This window comes from Onychomys torridus, chromosome X, assembly GCF_903995425.1.
Source record: "Onychomys torridus chromosome X, mOncTor1.1, whole genome shotgun sequence".
Taxonomy (NCBI): Eukaryota; Metazoa; Chordata; class Mammalia; order Rodentia; family Cricetidae; genus Onychomys; species Onychomys torridus.
In genome coordinates, this window is record NC_050466.1 from 130,860,043 (window position 1) to 130,878,554 (window position 18,512).

The 18,512-nt window shown below is 37.9% G+C and overlaps 1 protein-coding gene across 3 annotated transcripts in view; it reads left to right on the forward strand.

The window, feature by feature from the left end:
- The window catches only part of Phf8 (PHD finger protein 8), a 103,810-nt gene that overhangs the window by 76,679 nt on the left and 8,619 nt on the right, over window positions 1-18,512 (forward strand). For all 3 annotated transcript variants that reach the window (XM_036174200.1, XM_036174203.1, XM_036174201.1), the window contains 2 exons: window positions 6,227-6,322; window positions 18,098-18,207. In XM_036174200.1, the coding sequence (XP_036030093.1) occupies window positions 6,227-6,322; window positions 18,098-18,207 (206 nt within the window). The remainder of the gene's footprint in view (window positions 1-6,226; window positions 6,323-18,097; window positions 18,208-18,512) is intronic.

Consider the following 18,512-nt stretch of genomic DNA (forward strand, 5'->3'; position numbering starts at 1 on the left):
ATGTTTCCTATTTTGTGAAGAATGAGAGGAGTTTAGATTATAATTGTATTGAATTTGTAAACAGGTTTTGGTAGGATGGTCATTAGTTCTATCAATCCATGAGCATGGAATGTCTTTCCATTTTCTAGTATCATTCTTAATCTCTTAAGAGATTTAAAGTTTTCATTGTAGAAGTCTTTCAGCTCCTAGGTTTGAGTTCTAGATTTCTTTTGAGGCTGTTGTGAATGGGAATGTTTCCATAATCTCTTTCTCTGTTTGTTTGTTGGTGGTATATAGACACTGATTTTTGTAAGTTGATTTTTAATCCTGTCACTTTGATGAAATTGTTAATCATTTCTAAAAGTTTTTTAATCCACTTTTGGAATCTCATGTATAATATCTTATCTGCAAATAGCAAAGTGACTCCTTTCCCTATTTATATCCCTTTAATTTCCTACTTTTGCATTATTGCTCCAGCTAGTGTTTCTAGCATTATATTGAAAATAGTAGACAGCCCTGTCTCATTCCTTGTTTTAATGGAATGCTTTAAATTTTTCTCCATTTGCAATGATGCTGGATACATGTTTGTCACATATAACCTTACTGCTTTGAAATACATTTCTTCCAATTCTACTCTGTCTAGGGCTTTTATCAAGAAGACATGCTGGATTTTATCAAAGGTTTTTAATGCATATATCGAGGTGATCATGTGATTTTTGTCTTTAAGTCCATTTACATAGTTTATTACATTTATTGACTTGTTTATTTTGAACCATCCCTGCATCTCTGTGATGAAACCATCTTGGTCTTGGTGGATAACCTTTTTGATCAATGCCTGTATTGGTTTGTAATATCTTATTGATGATGTTTGAACCTATGTTCATCAGAGATATTGACCTGTCATTTTCTTTTTTGTTCTCATTGTGTCTTTACCTGATATTGGCATTGTATTAGAATAATACTGGCTTCATAGAAGGAGCTTAGAGGTGTTCTTTCTATGTCTACTTTTTGAATAATAAGGAGTGGCTGTAGTTCTATGCAAATCTGCTAGAAATCTGCTTTGAATATATGTAGACCTGGGCTTTTGTAGTTAGAATGATTTTTTATTAATGTTTCAGTTTCCTGTGTTACAGTTCTGTTTAGGTTGTTGACCAATTCTTGGTTTAACTTTGGTGGTTTGTGTGAAATTTGTCCATTTCTTTTAGATTTTTTCAAGTTAATGAACTACAAGTTTTTAAAGTATTCCATTATAGTATTCTGAATTTCCTTGTGATTGTTAAAAATGGTTCCCTGTTCATTTCTGATTCTGTTAATTTGGATCATTATTTCTTTCTTTGGTTTAATTGGGCCAAGAGTGTCAATTTTTGTTTGTCTTATAGAAACAGATTTGTTGGTTCTTTATATTGTTTTCTTTGTTTCTATTTTACTAGTTTCTGCTGTGATTTTTGTTGTTGTTATTTCTTGCCATATACTAGATTTGAATTTGCTTTGTTTTTGTTTTCCAAATTCTTGAGTTGTATCTTTAAGTCATATATTTGTGCTCTTTCTGATTTAAGTTTGTTTTTGAGACAGGGTCTTACTGTGTAGCTTTGGCCAGCCTAGAGCCTGCGATAGAGATAAGGCTGGCCTGGAACTTAGGGGGATCTGCCTGCCTCTGACTCCACCGTGCTGAAATGGGTCTTAGTGATTTTTTTTTAAAATTGATTTATTTTATCTGCATGTACACCATTATAGCAGAAGAGGGCAGCAGTTACCAGTAGAGATGGTTGTGAGCCACCATGTGGGTGCTGGGAATTGAACTCAGGACCTCTGGAAGAGCAGCTGGTACTCATAACAGTTGAGCCATTTCTCCAGCCCCATCGTCTTTCTGATTTTTAAATGTAGGCAGTTAGAGGCATAAATTTCCCTCCAGAGGTTTAATTGTGCTGTGTTTTCATTAAGTACCAGGATTTTTTCTTTCTTGATTTCTTCTTTGACCCATTTATGATTCAGTAATGAGTTGTTTTATCTCCTTATCTCCATGAATTTGTATACTTACTAGAGATGTGTTTGCTTTGATTTTGTTTTATTATTTACAGTAAGATAGGATACATGGAGTCTGTCTGAATTTGTAAAGACTTGTTGTGTGTCCCAAGATGTAGTCTATTTTAGAGAAGTGTTCTGATCTTGATTCCCCTCCCCCAACTCCTCCCAGACCCTCTCTACCTCCCCACCCATCCAACTTCATTCCCTTTCTTTCTATCTCTTTAGAAAATAAACAAGCAAGCAAAAGAAAAACACACACACAAGAATAGATAAAAAGGAAAAAAATACAGGAAATACACACACACAAACACACACACACACACACACACACACACACACACACACACACACACTTATACACACAAAAAAAACCAATTCCCATAAAAACATATAATCAGAAACCATAACATACAAGCAAAAGATTGATTTAGTTTGTATCATGGAATGGTTTTCTTTCTCCTTCAACTATGGGAGATAGTTTCCTGGGTACAGCAGTCTAAGTTGGCAGTTGTAGTCTTTTGGAACTTGAAGTGCATTGCTCGAGGCTCTTCTGGCTTTCACTTTTTCTATTGAGAAATCAGGTGTTACTCTGAGTTTTCCTTTAATGTGACTTGGGATTTAGGTCCTAGATCCATTTGGAGTTAAGTTTTACAGGCAGGGGATGGGGACTGACTCTGGAAGTAGTCTCTTAATTAGGGATCTGGCTTCACAAAGGGTGGCAGAGACAGAACTAAGGATACACTGGTCTGGCCACAGATGGCCACAGGTCTGAAGAGGGGAGTGTAAGTGAACTGGAAGGAGGGGGCTAAGCACTGGAGAAAGAACATAATGGAGGAGGGAAGGAGTAGTCTATTGGTAGTCTACCTGGTTCCCAGCCAAGTGTGGTGTCTTTGGTGTCTCTAGTGGTTCTGAGGGTTGGCAGGGAGTCACAAAGGAATGGAGGTGGGCTAGGAAGAGTGGCTGAGGGAGCAAGGAGTCAGTCAGTTCCATCTTCATTTCAGCTCGAGATCTCTCCAGTAGTTCTATCTCATTACTCAATTTGGTTTTTAAATCCTGAATTGGCTTTATCATTTCGACCAGTTTTGTATTTATATTTTGTTCAGCATTATTCAAGGGTGTTTTGTTATCCTCTTGAAGTTCAGTGAGGTGTTTGTGTCATTTAAACTTCTTGAATCCCTTAATGATGTTATTATTGTTCTTTTAATTCTATGCCCTGGGGTTCATCTAGATAGTTCTCATTAGAGAACATTTCTATAGGACTAGTAGGTTTGATGGGACACATACTGTTTTGGTCTTTCATATTGTTGTGTTTTTTTTTTTAAATTGAGGATCGAACTCAGGGCCTCACGCTTGCTAGGCAAGTGCTCTACCACTGAGCTAAATCCCCAACCCCATATTATTGTTTTTTGATGTGACCTGGGCTTGTGGACTTCTCTGATTGTGTATTTAATGTGAGATTTTAGCTTTCCTTAAACTTGACCAGTGCAGGAACTATGTGTCTAGAACTAGGCTAAGTAAAACTGATGTATGTATGAGCTTCTAGATTGGACCTTGGCCAGGCAAAGCCAGGATTGGAGCTGAAGTTTTGAGTTAGGCCTGTGGTTGTAAAGATGAGAGTGGAGGAGGCAGATGGGCTTACAGGGGAAGGATCAACCAGGTTATATCAGCGTCACTGGTCTGGAACTAGGCCTCTGCAAAGGGATGGATGGGATTCTAGGGATGTAGTCACCAGATAAAGCTCTTTTGTAAACTGTGGCCTTGGGTATGGAGATGGTTGCAGGGCAGATAGGAGACTTGATGATTCTTTTTGTATGAAGGTGGGCTATTGATTTAGGATCTTTCATTGTTTTAAATGTAGGTATTTGCAGGCTTAAATTGCTCTCTGTGCATTGTTTTTGCTGCATCTTTAAAGTTTTCATATGTTCTATTTTTGTTTCAATTCATATCAAAGGCTTTAAAAAGTTTTTTATTCCTTTTTTTTTTGAGTGTTATACATGTGTGGAGGTCAGAGGACAACTTGTGGGAGTCAATTTTCTCCTTTCACAATGGGATCCCAGGGGTTGATCTCATGTCTTCAGGCTTGGTGGTAGGCATCTTTACCCACTGAGCCATCTCACTGAACCCTTATCAAAGTCTTTGAAATCACACAAGTGATTATTTCTTTGATTCTTTTTGAGTATGTATAATTTCCACCTGGTTTTGAATTTTTGCTTTTTTTGTAGTTGGAGAAGATGCTTTGCATTATTTTAGTCTTTTAGAGCTTATTGATATTGAGGAGAACAGCTAAGGGAGGGTGGAGTCATATTGCAATATACAGTGATATATGCATAAAAATGCCATAATCCATTATTTTGTATGCCAACTAAAAGTGTTTTTTTGGTGCTGAGGATCGAACCCAGGGCCTTTTGCACTTGCTAGGCAAGCACTCTACCACTGAGCTAAATCCCCAAACCCTAAAAGTATTAATAAAAAAGAAAAAGGGCACAAAAATCTTAGTGAGAGCTGGCCATGGTGGTTTATACCTATAATCCCAGTACTCAGGAGGCAGAGGCATTTGATATTTGAGGCCAGCCTTGGCAGCAGAGTGAGACCTTGTCTCAAAAAACAAAAGAATATTGCTTCTCATTGGTTCTTATACCTGCCTTTATGCCAGTAACACACTGAGTAAATTACTATTGTTGAGTAATATGTTTTAAAATCAGGAAGTGGCTTCAACCTTATAATATGCATATTTAAATATATTTTCTTTGAATGCATAGACTTGATTTATAAGCTATACCTTATTACCTGTTGACTAAAATGTGAAGCTCAGAACGGAAATTCCTCATGCAAGTTACTTTACACATTATCTGTTTCTTCTTACTAAATTAAAAAAATTATCATGTGTGGGTGGGTGCACATGCCATAGCATGTATGGTAGTCAGAGGACAACTTTATGTAGCCCATTTTTTCCACCTTTATGTGGGTAGTGGGAACCAAACCTAAGTCACCAGGCTTGCACAGCAAAAATTTTTACCTGCTAAGCCATCTTATTGGCCCACACTTATCATCTCTTAAGTATAACTTTTGAACACAACTTTGCAAAGGCAAGGTTAAGTATTATCTATTATTTCTATTTTATGGGTTAAGATTCTGAAACTTTTTAGGCCACTACTGTGTCATCCAATATTTCAAAGTAGTTTTCTGACCCTAAGGCACCAAGTTTTTCTGCTGGGCAACACTTATTTCTTGGGAGTAGGAAAACTTTCAGATCTAGCAAAGTAATATTGATGGCATTTTCTGAAAGAACTGTGTTATTAGTACTCAGTCCTTTCTAAGAACAGTTAAATCCTCCTTACTTGAAAGAAAATAGTCAGGAGGCAGACTTTTTACCTCTTTGCTGAAGGAGGAAAGTTTGAAAAATAGACTCACTTTTCTTCAGAGAAGCCCTCTGGAAAGAAGTAGGAGGAACATTCCTATGAGGTTGTATTCTTAAAATTCTCTTCTAGGCTTGGGAGTAGCATCAGAATTTTACTTCATCAATAAGATCTTTCTAGACCATATTCCCAGTAAATCCTAAGTGTCTTGCCTATGGATTTTGTGATACTCTGTATACTTGTATTTGTTTCTGTAAGATAGTTATATATATGGCTATTTTATCAGTTAGATCATGTAGTTCCAGTAATCTTGGTCCCAGTTCAACTTAAGTGTTTTGATGTGTTTTAAGTATGTACTATTTATTTTTCCCATTATTTCACAAGCAATAGCTACCTACTTTTCATTGTATGGGGCTGCTTTAATATAAAGTCAAAAATACATCCCTCACCTCATTTGTAAATTAGAGGCAGCAGATATAATAATCATTTTCAAAGTACAATAGAACATCTCCAGTGCAAGCATAATACAGGTTGCTATGGAGAGCTGAGAAGGAGGAATCTGAATCAGATTACAAGAGCAAGAGAAAGTGTCTTACGTGGCCAGATCTAGAGCTGAAGTTTGAAAAGGTGAGCCAAGTAACTCACCTGAGTGATGTTGGCCAAAGAAATCAGAATGAGGTGAATGTAGGAGAAGGACTTTCATTTCAAAGCACAAAATGCAAGCTATTTTGGGACCTTCTGCAGTTGAGCGTGGAGTAAGTAAATGAGTATACTTGAAGAGGAGTAGGAAGGACTAAAGTATGTATCATTCTGTCTTTGCCTTTGTGGATGAGATTTCATTTTTCTTGCCTCACCTTTCCCTACAGTCTATCCATCCCTGGAATCTGATGATGATGACCCTGCTTTGAAATCTCGACCCAAGAAAAAAAAGAATTCAGATGATGCTCCATGGAGTCCTAAAGGTGATGTACTATCTATATCTTAAACTCTCTAGGAGTGGTCAGGTGAAAAAAATTAATTGAAGTAAGAGATATGTGATACAAGAAGATCTTATTCAGACACCCATTTGCTTAGTCAGCAAACATCTGTTACATTTAGTATCATGTTAGGTCCCAGAGCTAAAATGATTGTGTGACAAAGTTTATGTAATCTAGCTAGGAAAATCATAGCTGTTGCTTTTGATATCATATGGCTTGAGATGAAGGAAACCAGGAAAATTTCAGTAAGCCATCTAGGGCTTCTAAGAACGTTCTGGTAACCATCATCCCAGCCCCCCATGGTAATTTTGTTTCCAAGGAGGAAAATTATGCTGACTCTTGGGCTCTGCAAGAATCTCAAGATTGTCAACTACTGAGAAGTCATCTCTGAGGAGGGGAAGGAAGAGAATAGGTCATTGAGGTCAACATGGAATTTTGAGAGATAAAATAATTTTCTTCATCTCACTGATTGGGCTGTTTACATCTAAGAGCATTTGGGAGCATTTTAAAATTTGAGTATGTAAAAGTGTGACGTTTCTACGTGTAGTGTTTGAGTGTTCATGTTCACTCCTGTGTGATTATTCATATGTATATGCAGTTGTGTTTATGTGGACATGAGAGAACATCCTCAAGTGTGGGCCCTTGTCTCCCACCTTGTTTGAGGTAAGATTTCTTGTTCACTGCTGCAATACACCCTGCTTTCAGGGATTCTCCTGTTTCTACCTCCCATCTCATGGTAGGCTTTCTGGGGTTGTAGACACCTTTACCACATCCAGTTTTACATGGGTTTGGGGATCCAAATTCCAGTTCTCAAGCTTATGTGGCAAATGCTTTAGCCGCTGAATTATCTTCCCCAGCCCATGGTGCTTTTGCTGGTTAACAAACTACCCAAACCTTAATGGCCTAAAAGAATATATACCATTTCTGTAGGTTGGTTAAATTATTCCTGCAATCTCAGCTAGCTCAGTTTTGGACTACATAGCATAAAAAATAGCTAGGTCCTTTTTCCATACATTGATTTATCCTCACAGAGTAGCAATAGAATTTCCATCAGCAAGAAAGACTAAACCTCAATATATATACACTTTTCAAGCCTCTACTGTGTCATGTTTGCTATTGTCCCAGTGACTACAATTTGCATGGCTAAGCTTATGATCTCTGTAATTCTTTTTTTTTTTTTACCTTTTTAGAGCTTTATTGAGAGAGAGAGAGAGAGAGAGAGAGAGAGAGAGAGAGAGAGAGAGAGAGAGCGCCTCTGTAATTCTTGGAATGTGTTTTAATGAGTGAATCAGCAATATATAAAAATCAGGTGGGGCTGGAGAGATGCTCAGCGGTTAAGAGCACTGACTGCTCTTCCAGAGATCCTGAGTTCAATTCCCAGCACCCACATGGTGGCTCACAACCATCTATAATGAGATCTGGCGCCCTCTTCTGTGTACATAATAAATAAATAAATCTTTTAAAAAATCAGGCATATTTTCTCTATTTCTTCCTTATAGATGCTACCTTTAGTTTCTTCTATGAAGATAAAAAAAATTTAACTGGTATACTAGAAAAATATGAAAAATGCTAAAAGTAAAGGAAATTATGAAGAAATAGTCATACAGGATGTTACCATTCAGAAGCAGCCATTGTTAACATTTTAACATTTCCTTCTAGTGTTTTGTTTTTCTATTCATTTTTTTCTTTTTCTGGTTGAATTAACACTGTAGGGGCTGAGACTATTGCTCAGTAGTAGAGTGCTTGCCTATCATGTGAGACTGAGTTTAATCCCCCAGTACTGGAGGAGAGGGGTTTGAAATAATACTGTGTATAATAAAACTTTATACTTTTTTTTGTGGGGGGAGTCGAGACAGGGTTTCTTTGTGTAGCTTTGCGCCTTTCTTGGAACTCACTTGGTAGCCCAGGCTGGCCTCGAATTCACAGAGTTCCGCCTGCCCCTGCCTCCTGAGTGCTGGGATTAAAGGTGTGCACCACCACCGCCCTGCCTTTTTTTAACTTTTTAGTCAAAGGCAGTTATGTGTAGCAAATAAAATAATATGGAGGCTATTAGGTTGAGCAGCAGCCATGTTCTCTCTCTGCTTTCTCTACTTTCAACCCCTTAAAGGCAACATCATAGCTTTTATTTTCCTGGTAGACTTCTAAAACTCAAGAGTCATAGTACCACAGCCTGCAGCCCTAGCCCAAGACAAGTAGAGACAGGAGGATCAAAGGACTGTAAGTTTGGCCTTTCAAGGTGGCTCAGCATGTAAAAACGCCTACCTCCAAGTTTGACAACCTGAGTTCAATCCCTGGAGCCCACACGGTAGAAGGAGTGAACTGACTTCCGCAAGCTGTTCTCTGACCCCCTCACAAAGTAAATGTCAAAAAATTATTTTTGCTTGGCATATACCTTTAATCTCAGCATTGGGAGGTAGAGGCAGGCACATCTCTGTGAGTTTGAGGCCAGCCTGATCTGTCTAGTAGATTTCAAGCCAACCAAGTCTATGTAGTAAGACTTTGTCTCAGAAAATAAAGTATTGAAGACTTATGGTCAGCCTGGGTTGCATAGTGAGGTTGAAGACATTCTGGTCTACCTAGTGAGACCTTGTCTCAAAGACTTTTTACCACCATTTCTCTATTTATAGACCTAATTTCTGTTTCTCCTTTCATCAATATCTGATGTACTTCCTACCATTTCCCCCCCATCTTTCCATTAACAGTTCTTTCTCAATTGTATTATCAAAGAAATATATACCTTGTTTTGTGATTAGTACTCTGCATTTACTAAGAATTGTTGTAAAAAATACAAACTATGGGGGTTGGGGATTTTGCTCAGTGGTAGAGTGCTTGCCTAGCAAGCGCAAGGCCCTGGGTTTGGTCCTCAGCTCAAAAAGAAAAAGAAAAAAAAGGCCAAATGTTAGCTGGGCAGTGGTGGCGCACGCCTGTAATCCCAGGACTCGGGAGGCAGAGGCAGGTGGATCTCTGTGAGTTCAAGGCCAGCCTGGGCTATAGAGCGAGTTCCAGGAAAGGTGCAAAGCTACACAGAGAAACCCTGTCTCGAAAAACCAACAAAAAAAAATGCAAACTATGAAATTGTAACTTTTGCATTAATATATTACAAGCATTTTCCTTTGTACTTGTTTATAAATACATTAATAGCTAAAAAATCTCTCTGAATATACCTAACTTCTCCTTTAATGTGGGGCATTTATGCCATTGCCAAAGTTTTATAATTAGTAATAACATTTGAAGTAATTTATTTAGACTGAATCTCCATGAAATCATAGAGTGGTCAACATGTATAAGGATAAACATTGAAAGATCTTTCTCCGACCCTATTCTCTAGTCTTCTACTTCTCCATATGGAATAAATCACTGGTAACAGTTCCTTATGTTTTCAGAGATCAATTATTTACATATGAGTACCATTTATATATTTTCTTTGACTTTTTTATTCTATTGGAAGATTGCTTTATATACTGTGTTCTGCTTTTATCACTTAATACATTTTGCTTGTTTGTTGTTTTTTGACAGTGTCTCACTATGTAGTCTTGGCTGGCTTGCAACTCATAGAGATCTGCCTGTGTGGAATACACCAGGTTCTCACCCAAAAATACATCTCAAAGATTGTTTATACTCCCACAGAGCAATGTATGAGACTACCTGTTTCCCTATTCCTTTGACAACAGTTTGTTAATATGAACTGTAACCAATAAGAACTTAAAACCAAGCCAAAATAAACTTTTTCTCCCTTAAATTACCTCTTGTTAGATATTTGGTCACAAGGATAAGAAAAATAACTTACATACATAAATACCCATTAATTAATACCTAAATTCTGTAATACTAACATTTTGTCAAAGTTGTTTCATCCACCTATCCATATTTATCTAGTTTTCTGTAGTTTTTCTGAAGCACTTCAAAATAATATATAACTATCAACGTTTTGCCCCATTAGTATTTGAGTATTTCCTAAGAATGCCTCCCTCTATGATAACACTGTTTATATCAATATTAGTCAGTTAATAATTCTACAAGACATTGTAATACTCATTCTATAACCAAAAAATTTCCAACTGCCTTCCAAAAATGTCTTTTTTTGTTTGTTTGTTTGTTTTTTTGTTTTTCGACAGGGTTTCTCTGTAGCTTTGGGGCCTGTCCTGGAACTCACTCTGTAGCCCAGGCTGGCCTTGAACTCATAGAGATCCTCCTGCATCTGCCTCCCAAGTGCTGGGATTAAAGGTATGCACCACCACCACCCGGCCCAAAAATGTCTTTTATCACTCACTTTAAAAAATCTCCAAAATCCAGATACGGTCGATGAGGGACTTTTTTATTCTAGTTTAAAACAACTACCATATTATGTTTATATGTCCTGTAGTTCAAGAATTGGGAAGGGCACAATGGGAACAGTTTGACTCTAGTTCATGATTTCTGGAGCCTCAGGCAGAAGAACTTTGAAGGCTGAAGCTAACCTGAGTTTGAATCTTTAGAAGTTTCCCAAGCCCAATGCCTGCTGTGATAGGATTCATGTGGTTTCCCCATCTGATTAGCTCCCTCATTGCTATGTGATCTCAGAGTAGTTAGAGTCGTTAATTAGCAACGTAAGTTTCCAAGGATGGGTGTTCAAGGAATCCACTAAGAACTTGCCTTTCCTAACTTTACCTTAGAAGTCACACATTATATTACAGTTTACAAATGAGTCAGCTCAGAATCAATTGGGGAGATATAGAGTCTTTTTTTGTTACTAATTCATTTTTTTGAGATTTTAGTATGATTGCATAAGTTCCCCCTTCCCTTTCCTCCCATATACTCCTCTTTGCTCTCTTTTAAATTCATGGCCTTTTTTTCATTAATTGTTGTTACATAACATATATTCCTAAATACATAAATATAACCTGCTAAGTCAGTAGTATACTGTTACTTTTATGTATGTTTCAGAACTAACAATTTGGCATTGGATAACTAATTGGTGTGTTTGTCCCCAGGGAAGACTATTTCTCCCACTTTCAGCATTCCTTTAGTTCCCTATAGTGTTTCATATAGGATCGAGGCTGCCTGGGCTTTCCCTATCCACTTTGGCATTTCTAGTCTTGTACTTGTTCAGCTCATTTTATGGAGTCGTGCTGATGAGATTTTATAGGTATCACTTCTGACACTCCTAGAAAATACAGTCTCCCAGCAAACTCCCTGATCCTCAGGCTCTTACAATCTTTCCATCCCCTCTTCTACAATGAGCCCTGAACCATAGGAGCAGGATGTTTTGTAGATATAACCCTTGGGACTGGGCTCCACAACTCTGTATTTTAATTGGTTGTGGTTTCTCCAGTGGTCTACATCTGTTGCAAAGAGAAGTTTTCCTGATGGACTACACTTATCTGTAAGTATAAGAACAAATATATAGAATGTAGTTAGGGATTGTAAATCAGTAAAGTGGTTTTAGGTTCTCCAAGATTCTTGACTTTACTAACCATGGGTAGTTGGCTAGATTTCCAGTATCAGACATGATTTACCTCTTTTTGAATGGGTTTAAAGTCCAATTAGAGAGCTGTTGGTTACCACCAAGGTATGTCTGCCACTACTGCACCCTTAGGGTTATTGTGCCATGCTGGTTGTTGCTATGGTTCACAGGCATCATAGCTGGGTAGGACTGCCGCCTGGTTCCCTCTTTTGGCACCTTCTGGCATTATGAAAGCTAGTCCTGGAGTTGGGGATTTAGCTCAGTGGTAGAGTACTTGCTAGAGGCCCTGGGTTCGGTCCTCAGCTCTAGCAAAAAAAAAAAAAAAAAAAAAAAAAAAAAAAAAAAAAAAAAAAAAAAAAAAAAAAAAAAGAAAAGAAAGAAAGAAAGAAAGCTAGTCCTCAGAAGAGGCTTTCACATCAGTCCCAGCTCAGGGGCCTTTGGACCATGTGTCTGAGGTGCATGGTGTCTGGTTTCAGCAATAAGGACTTGCCTTCCACCTCTGGGTTGGGGGCAATCAAAGGCAATAGCAATAGCCTGTAATGTTTTAGGATTCCCTTGGACAGTCCTGACCAACAACTCAAAAGAGGGCTTCTCATGACTGTTGTTGGGGTTTTTGATAGATAATCTTTGGCTCTTGAAAGGAGCATTGTCATCCCAGACGGGAAAATTTCATTTAAACTAGATGTGTATATTTATACACTTTTTGAGTGCACATATGTAGAGTTAAAATTTCCCTTCTGGGACTGCTTTCAGTGTGTCACAGAGGTTTTGTTATTTTGTGTTTTTTTTTCATTTGGTTCAAGAAAATGTTTCATTTTTTTCTTGATTTCTTCTTTGACTCATTCATCATTCAGTAATGAGTTGTTATTTTAAAGTCTATTTTTTTAGATAATAGGATATCAATGCCTGCTTGCTTTTCAGCCCCTTTGATTTGGGGTACTTTTACCCATCCTTCTACTCTAAGGTGGTTCCTATCTTTAAAGCTAAGATGTGTTTCTTGTAGACAACAAATAGACTTTGTTTCTTGATCCATGCAGTCAGCCTGTCATTTGATTGGAGAATTGAGGTCATTAATATTTAAAGTTATTATTAAAATATGTGTGGTAATTATGGTCATCGTGTTGTATTTTTTTGTATTTGTATTCCTACTGGTATTTTGTAGTTTTCTTCCCACAGTCTCTTGGTTATACTCATTCCTCTCCTCAGCCCAAAATATTACTTCCTATCTTTTCTTTAGGTTTGGTTTGTTGAATATAATTTTAGGCTGTTTATATCATGGGAAATTTGCTTCTTAAACCATGGGAAATAGTTTTCCTGGCTATATTAGTCTAGTTTGCTCATCATGATCTTTTACATCTTGGAATGCATTGCTCCCAGCTCGTCTGGCTTTCAAAGTTTCCATTGAGAAATCAGATGTTACCCTTTATTTGTGACTTGTGGTTTTTGGTTGTTTTTGCAGCTTTCAATATTCTTTCTTTGTGCTATATACTTAGTATTTTAATTATGATATGTCATGAGGAGTTTTTTTCTGGTCCTATCTATTTTGTGTTCTATATGGTTTGTTTGTTTGTTTTTCCCTTAGTTTAGGGGAAGTTTCATGATCTGGTCTATGCCGTTGACTTTCTATTCTTCTCCTTCATCTTTTTCTTTTCTTCTTCTTTTTTTTTTTTTAGCTGAGGACCGAACCCAGGACCTTGCACTTGCTAGGCAAGCGCTCTACCACTGAGCTAAATTCCCAACCCCTTCTCCTTCATCTTTGAAGGCTTGGTCTTTTCATAGTGTTCCACAATTCCTGTATGTTCCTTTCTTGTGTTTTTAAAGACTTTTTCCACCAAAAAACAAAACAAAACAAAACAAAACAAAAACTTTTCTACATTCCTTGCTTCTTTGGTATATCTTCTACTTAATTCTTTCTGCTTGTAAGGCTTTCCTTTAGATTCTCTAGTTAGGCTATTGTGTTTTCCAGTTCCTTCTTCATTTCAACTTGAGTCCTAATCAATGTTTCTGTCTCTTGGTTGAATTCCTTTCTTAAGTCCTGGGTTGTCTTTGCAGTTTCCATCAGCTTTATATTTGTGTTTTCTTGGGGATCACTCAGGAGTTTATTCTGCTTAATTTCATTAATCTGTTTCTTTGTATCTTCTTTAAATTCCTGCAATTCTTTGATGAAGTTTATGGTTGTTCTTTTAAATTGTATTCTGGGATTCATCTAGGTAATCTCAATGGCAAACAGTTTTAGAGGACTGGTACATTTTGAAGGGATATCTGGGCATGATCTTTCATGTTGTTTGTATTTTTTTATTTGAGCATGTGGACTTCTTTTCTTTTGTTCTGTGTCTGATATGAACAGACTAGTGCCTTGGCCAGCACAGCCATAGGCATCACAGGGACCTGGAAAATAGGGTAATTGTAGACAGAGACATAGACTCTGGATTCACTTTAAGAATGAACAATTTTATTTTTCCCACCACTTTCATATATTGTTTAGCTTGCTACTGGAGTTAGCATTGCAAGCAGAACTTATATGAACAGTATCTTTGGCCCTTTTATCTGAGTTCTTCCTTCCAAACTTTCCTTCCCTTGTGGCCTTGCTTTACCCCAGAGGACATTCCTCCTATGCAGTTTTCTGCAGTCAGGGGGCCACATCTGGGTCAAGGTTTGTGCTGAGAAAACAACTGCAGACCATCTGGACCCCAGCAGACCAGATTGGGGTAGAAGAGAGGATATGTAGGCTAGTTGTACCTAGAGGTTGTAAATGGCTTAAATAGAATGAAGTCAGTTAGACAGAGAAGACTTCACTCGTGTACAGGATGTATCCTGGCCCCAAGCCTAGAGTGTGAAGGTACATCTGAGAGGTTGGATGTGGTATGGGAGGGGCCTGTGAGTCAGGGAAAGGAAGGGTAGGTCTTGGTGGAAGTCTAGAGATTAGTAGCAATACAGGCAGGGGTGGCCAGACTAAGTTGGAGAGCTGGTTGTGGGACCCAGGCTAGATCTGGTTGGTTGGGGAGGGCAGGCACATAGAGGGGAAAGTCAGGCAGACTTACTGGGCTAGACCCTGGAGAAGGATGTATAAGATCTGGCTAGGTGGAAAGGTTGGTGTGGCGAGGGGAGGGCCTATGGGTTGGGACATGTGGGGTGGGGGGTAATCCTGGCAGAATCCTGGAGATAGAGACAAGTGTTCAAAAGATTTGTGATTTTTTTTTAAGGCTGAGCATCATGTTTCCTGGGCTAGATATGAACTCATTTTATAACCATAAATAACCTTGAACTTCTAATCTTTCTGCTTCTACCAGAGTGCTGGGATTACAGGCATGCACAACCACATCTGGTTTTAGGAGATATTGGGAGACTCAAACCCAGAGCCTTGTGCATTCTAGGCAATCACTCTTCCAACTGAACTACATCCCTAGCCATGGTCATATTTTAAAAATGCAACACTGGACTGTAGAGGAAAATTTAAGATGCCCAGATATCTGTGATATACAGTTATATGTTAGTATTTTTGCTGTATTTGCTTTAGATCATGTTTTTGTTTTTTGAGGGTTTTTTTTTTGTTGTTGTTGTTGTTATTGTTTGAGACAGGGTTTCACTGTGTGGCTTTGCGCCTTTCCTGGAACTCACTTGGTAGCCCAGGCTGGCCTCGAACTCACAGAGATCCACCTGCCTCTGCCTCCCGAGTGCTGGGATTACAGGCGTGCACCACCAACGCCCGGCGATCATGTTTTAAACAGACAAAATATCACCCTTAAAGAATTAATTTCAATTTCCTGCATAACCTGTCTACCAAAGTACATGTGGTTTTTAAAAAAATTCCTCTATTTTATAATGCCAGTAACTAACCAAACAAGGACTTTTATAGCACACTCCAGATATATCATTTCCCCCTATGCTTTTCTCACATAACCATAGTCTTGCTATACATAATAAAATTAATGATTATTCATTAACTACATGATGGCATCTAATTCCAAGCACATAAATAATTTGCCAACTTTGTTTGATCAAAACATTGTATATTTAATGGATTTACTTAGAATTGATTCTAAACAAAATCCATATGGCATTTGACTCTGTCATGCCTTTTAAATCACTCTTAATCTAGAACAGTTCCTTTTGATTTTGTTAGTTTTCTTATAGAAACTGATAAAATTGTCCTATATTAGATTTGTCTACTTGCTTTCATGTGACATCACTGCTTTTTGAGAGACTGATATTCATGTAAAATATTTTTTTTCATGGTATCATTTAAGTTTTTCTATCCTTGTCTTTTTTAAACTCTCAAAATACTGTGAATAGTTTGCTTACTTTTAATTTCTTAACTGCTCAAATAATGCTGCAAATTGCCTGTTTCCACATGATTTCATGTTGTTTCACTATAATTGTCATGAAAGTTCATACTTGGAGCTGGGTGTGTTGGATTTTTCCTTTAATATCCACACAGAGAGACAGGTGGCTCTTTGTGAGTTTGAGGATAGCCTGCCTGGTCTATCCAGCAAGTTCCAGGGCTATAAGTGAGATTCTTTCTTGAGAAAACAAGCAAACAAACAAAACCCCAAAAGTTCATACTTGGAATACTACATATGTTGGTGCTATCTCAATTTCAAAAGTTTATAATTTTGTCCTTTTTTTTTTAATTTTTAATTTTTTTTTTTTTTTTTGGAGACAGGATTTCTCTGTGTTACAGTCCTGGTTGTCCTGGAACTCACTTTGTAGACCAGGCTGGCTTTGAACTCACAGAGAATTCACTGGCCTCTGCCTCCCAAGTGTTGGGAGGCATGTGCCAGCACGCCCAGTTTATAGTTTTCATTCTTGAGACTGGCATATACCCTGTAAAGTAATACTTAGGTATTAGGTACTATGTGAATATCCAATTGTCTAGAACCAATGTTTCATTAGAACTTGCAAACTTAGGATTTTTTAGTTCTGTCACTCCTCCATTTGTAAGCTGGCATTCTTGTGTGTATGTATGTCTGTCTGCCTGCCTGCCTGTGTATGTTCATGTGTGTTTGGATACACATGTTTTAATGGTTATTTCCTTTTGTCTGGCTATTCAAAACATTCTTACCTTTCAAAAGAGTAATATGTTATAGGGCCATTTGAGATGACTCAGTGACTAAAGGTACTTGCCACCACACCTAACAACCTGAGTTTGATCTCCAGGACCCACATTTTGGAAGGAAAGAACTGACCACCAGAAGTTGTCCTCTGACCTTCACGGTCGTACTATGATATAAATATACAACATGAGTGTGAATGTCAGAGGACTTCTTCAGCTAGGATTTGTTTGTAAAGAAAAGCTTTCTTTCTCCACCTGAGGATATTTGTTTCTCCTAGAATGTGCTTATCAAAAAGGATGAACAGGTAACAGGATTTTTTTTAATTAAGTATTGTTAAGGTACTATAAAAAAGTTATGCCGTGATCTTTAAGAACTCATTTGTTGGTTGGTATATATAAAATAATAGTCTTCAATAGGTAATATCTACTATGTATCACATCATTTACACAGATTATAAATTCTGAGAGAGAAAAGAGCAGTGGGATCAGGGAGGTCCCAAACATTTTGTATCAGAGATTTTTATAGCATACTTTTGAGGGATAGGTATGTTTTAAATAAGTAAAAGGAAAATACATACTCTAGGCAGTTGAGATGGTAAGTATGAATATGGAGGAAAAGATGATGCAAAGTCATACTCTGGGTATGCAATAAGGAAGCCATCTATCTGAAGAAACAGAAAATAAGGATGTTTAGTCTGTTTTCTGCTGCTATAATAGAATATCACAACTGGGTAAATTCTGAATAAAAGTTTATTTTTCTCATGGTTCTGGAGGCTGGAAAGTCTACAAGCATGATGCTGACATGGTTTAGGCCATCATGCTAAATTGTCCCATAAGTAGAAGGCATCACATGTTAAGAAGGTGGGGGAAAGAGAATTGAAATACACCCCTTTTAATACCTAACCCACTCCTACAGTAATAGCTTTATACCATTCAGGCGAACAGTGACATCATAACCTAATTGCCCCTTAAAGTTTCTTCCTTCTAAACTGTCAAAATGATAATTAAGTTTCCACATGAGTTTGAACCCTAGCAGTAGGTCCAGAAGCAAGGTTGGGGAAGTAGGTAAGCCAGGAACAACAAGGACATAAAAACACATAAAATGCCAGTTCCGTGAGGTTAATTTGTGTTCATATATGCCTTGGTCACTAAATAGGATTTTGTGAAAAGCTAGAAGCAGGAAGACCAATACAATCACCTTTGGAGTAGTCAGAAGTTGGAGAATATAATTGGCAAATAGCTAAGCACCCTGTTTCCCTTGCAGCCCGTGTGACTCCAACTCTGCCCAAGCAGGACCGTCCTGTTCGTGAGGGGACCCGGGTTGCCTCTATTGAGACAGGTTTGGCTGCAGCAGCTGCAAAGCTTGCCCAGCAGGTAAGTGTTGATACCCAAGCCATGACCTTGCTACTGATGATTTAGAGCCTCAAAATGCAGACCTTTAGGTTGGTAGGATCTTGCTATTATGGATAGCTGTTGATCTTTATTTCTGGCAGCATCCCAGCCCCTCTTATGTCCTTTACATCCCAGCTCTATGACAAGCTACTTTCATAGGTTACATAGTTGACATGATTTAAGATGCAAAAGGGCCCAGAGAAATGTCCTTGTTAATATCACCTACTGTTCTAAGCATATAAAATCCCTGCAGATGTAAGAGGGAGTGTAGTCCCTGGTAAGGCCAC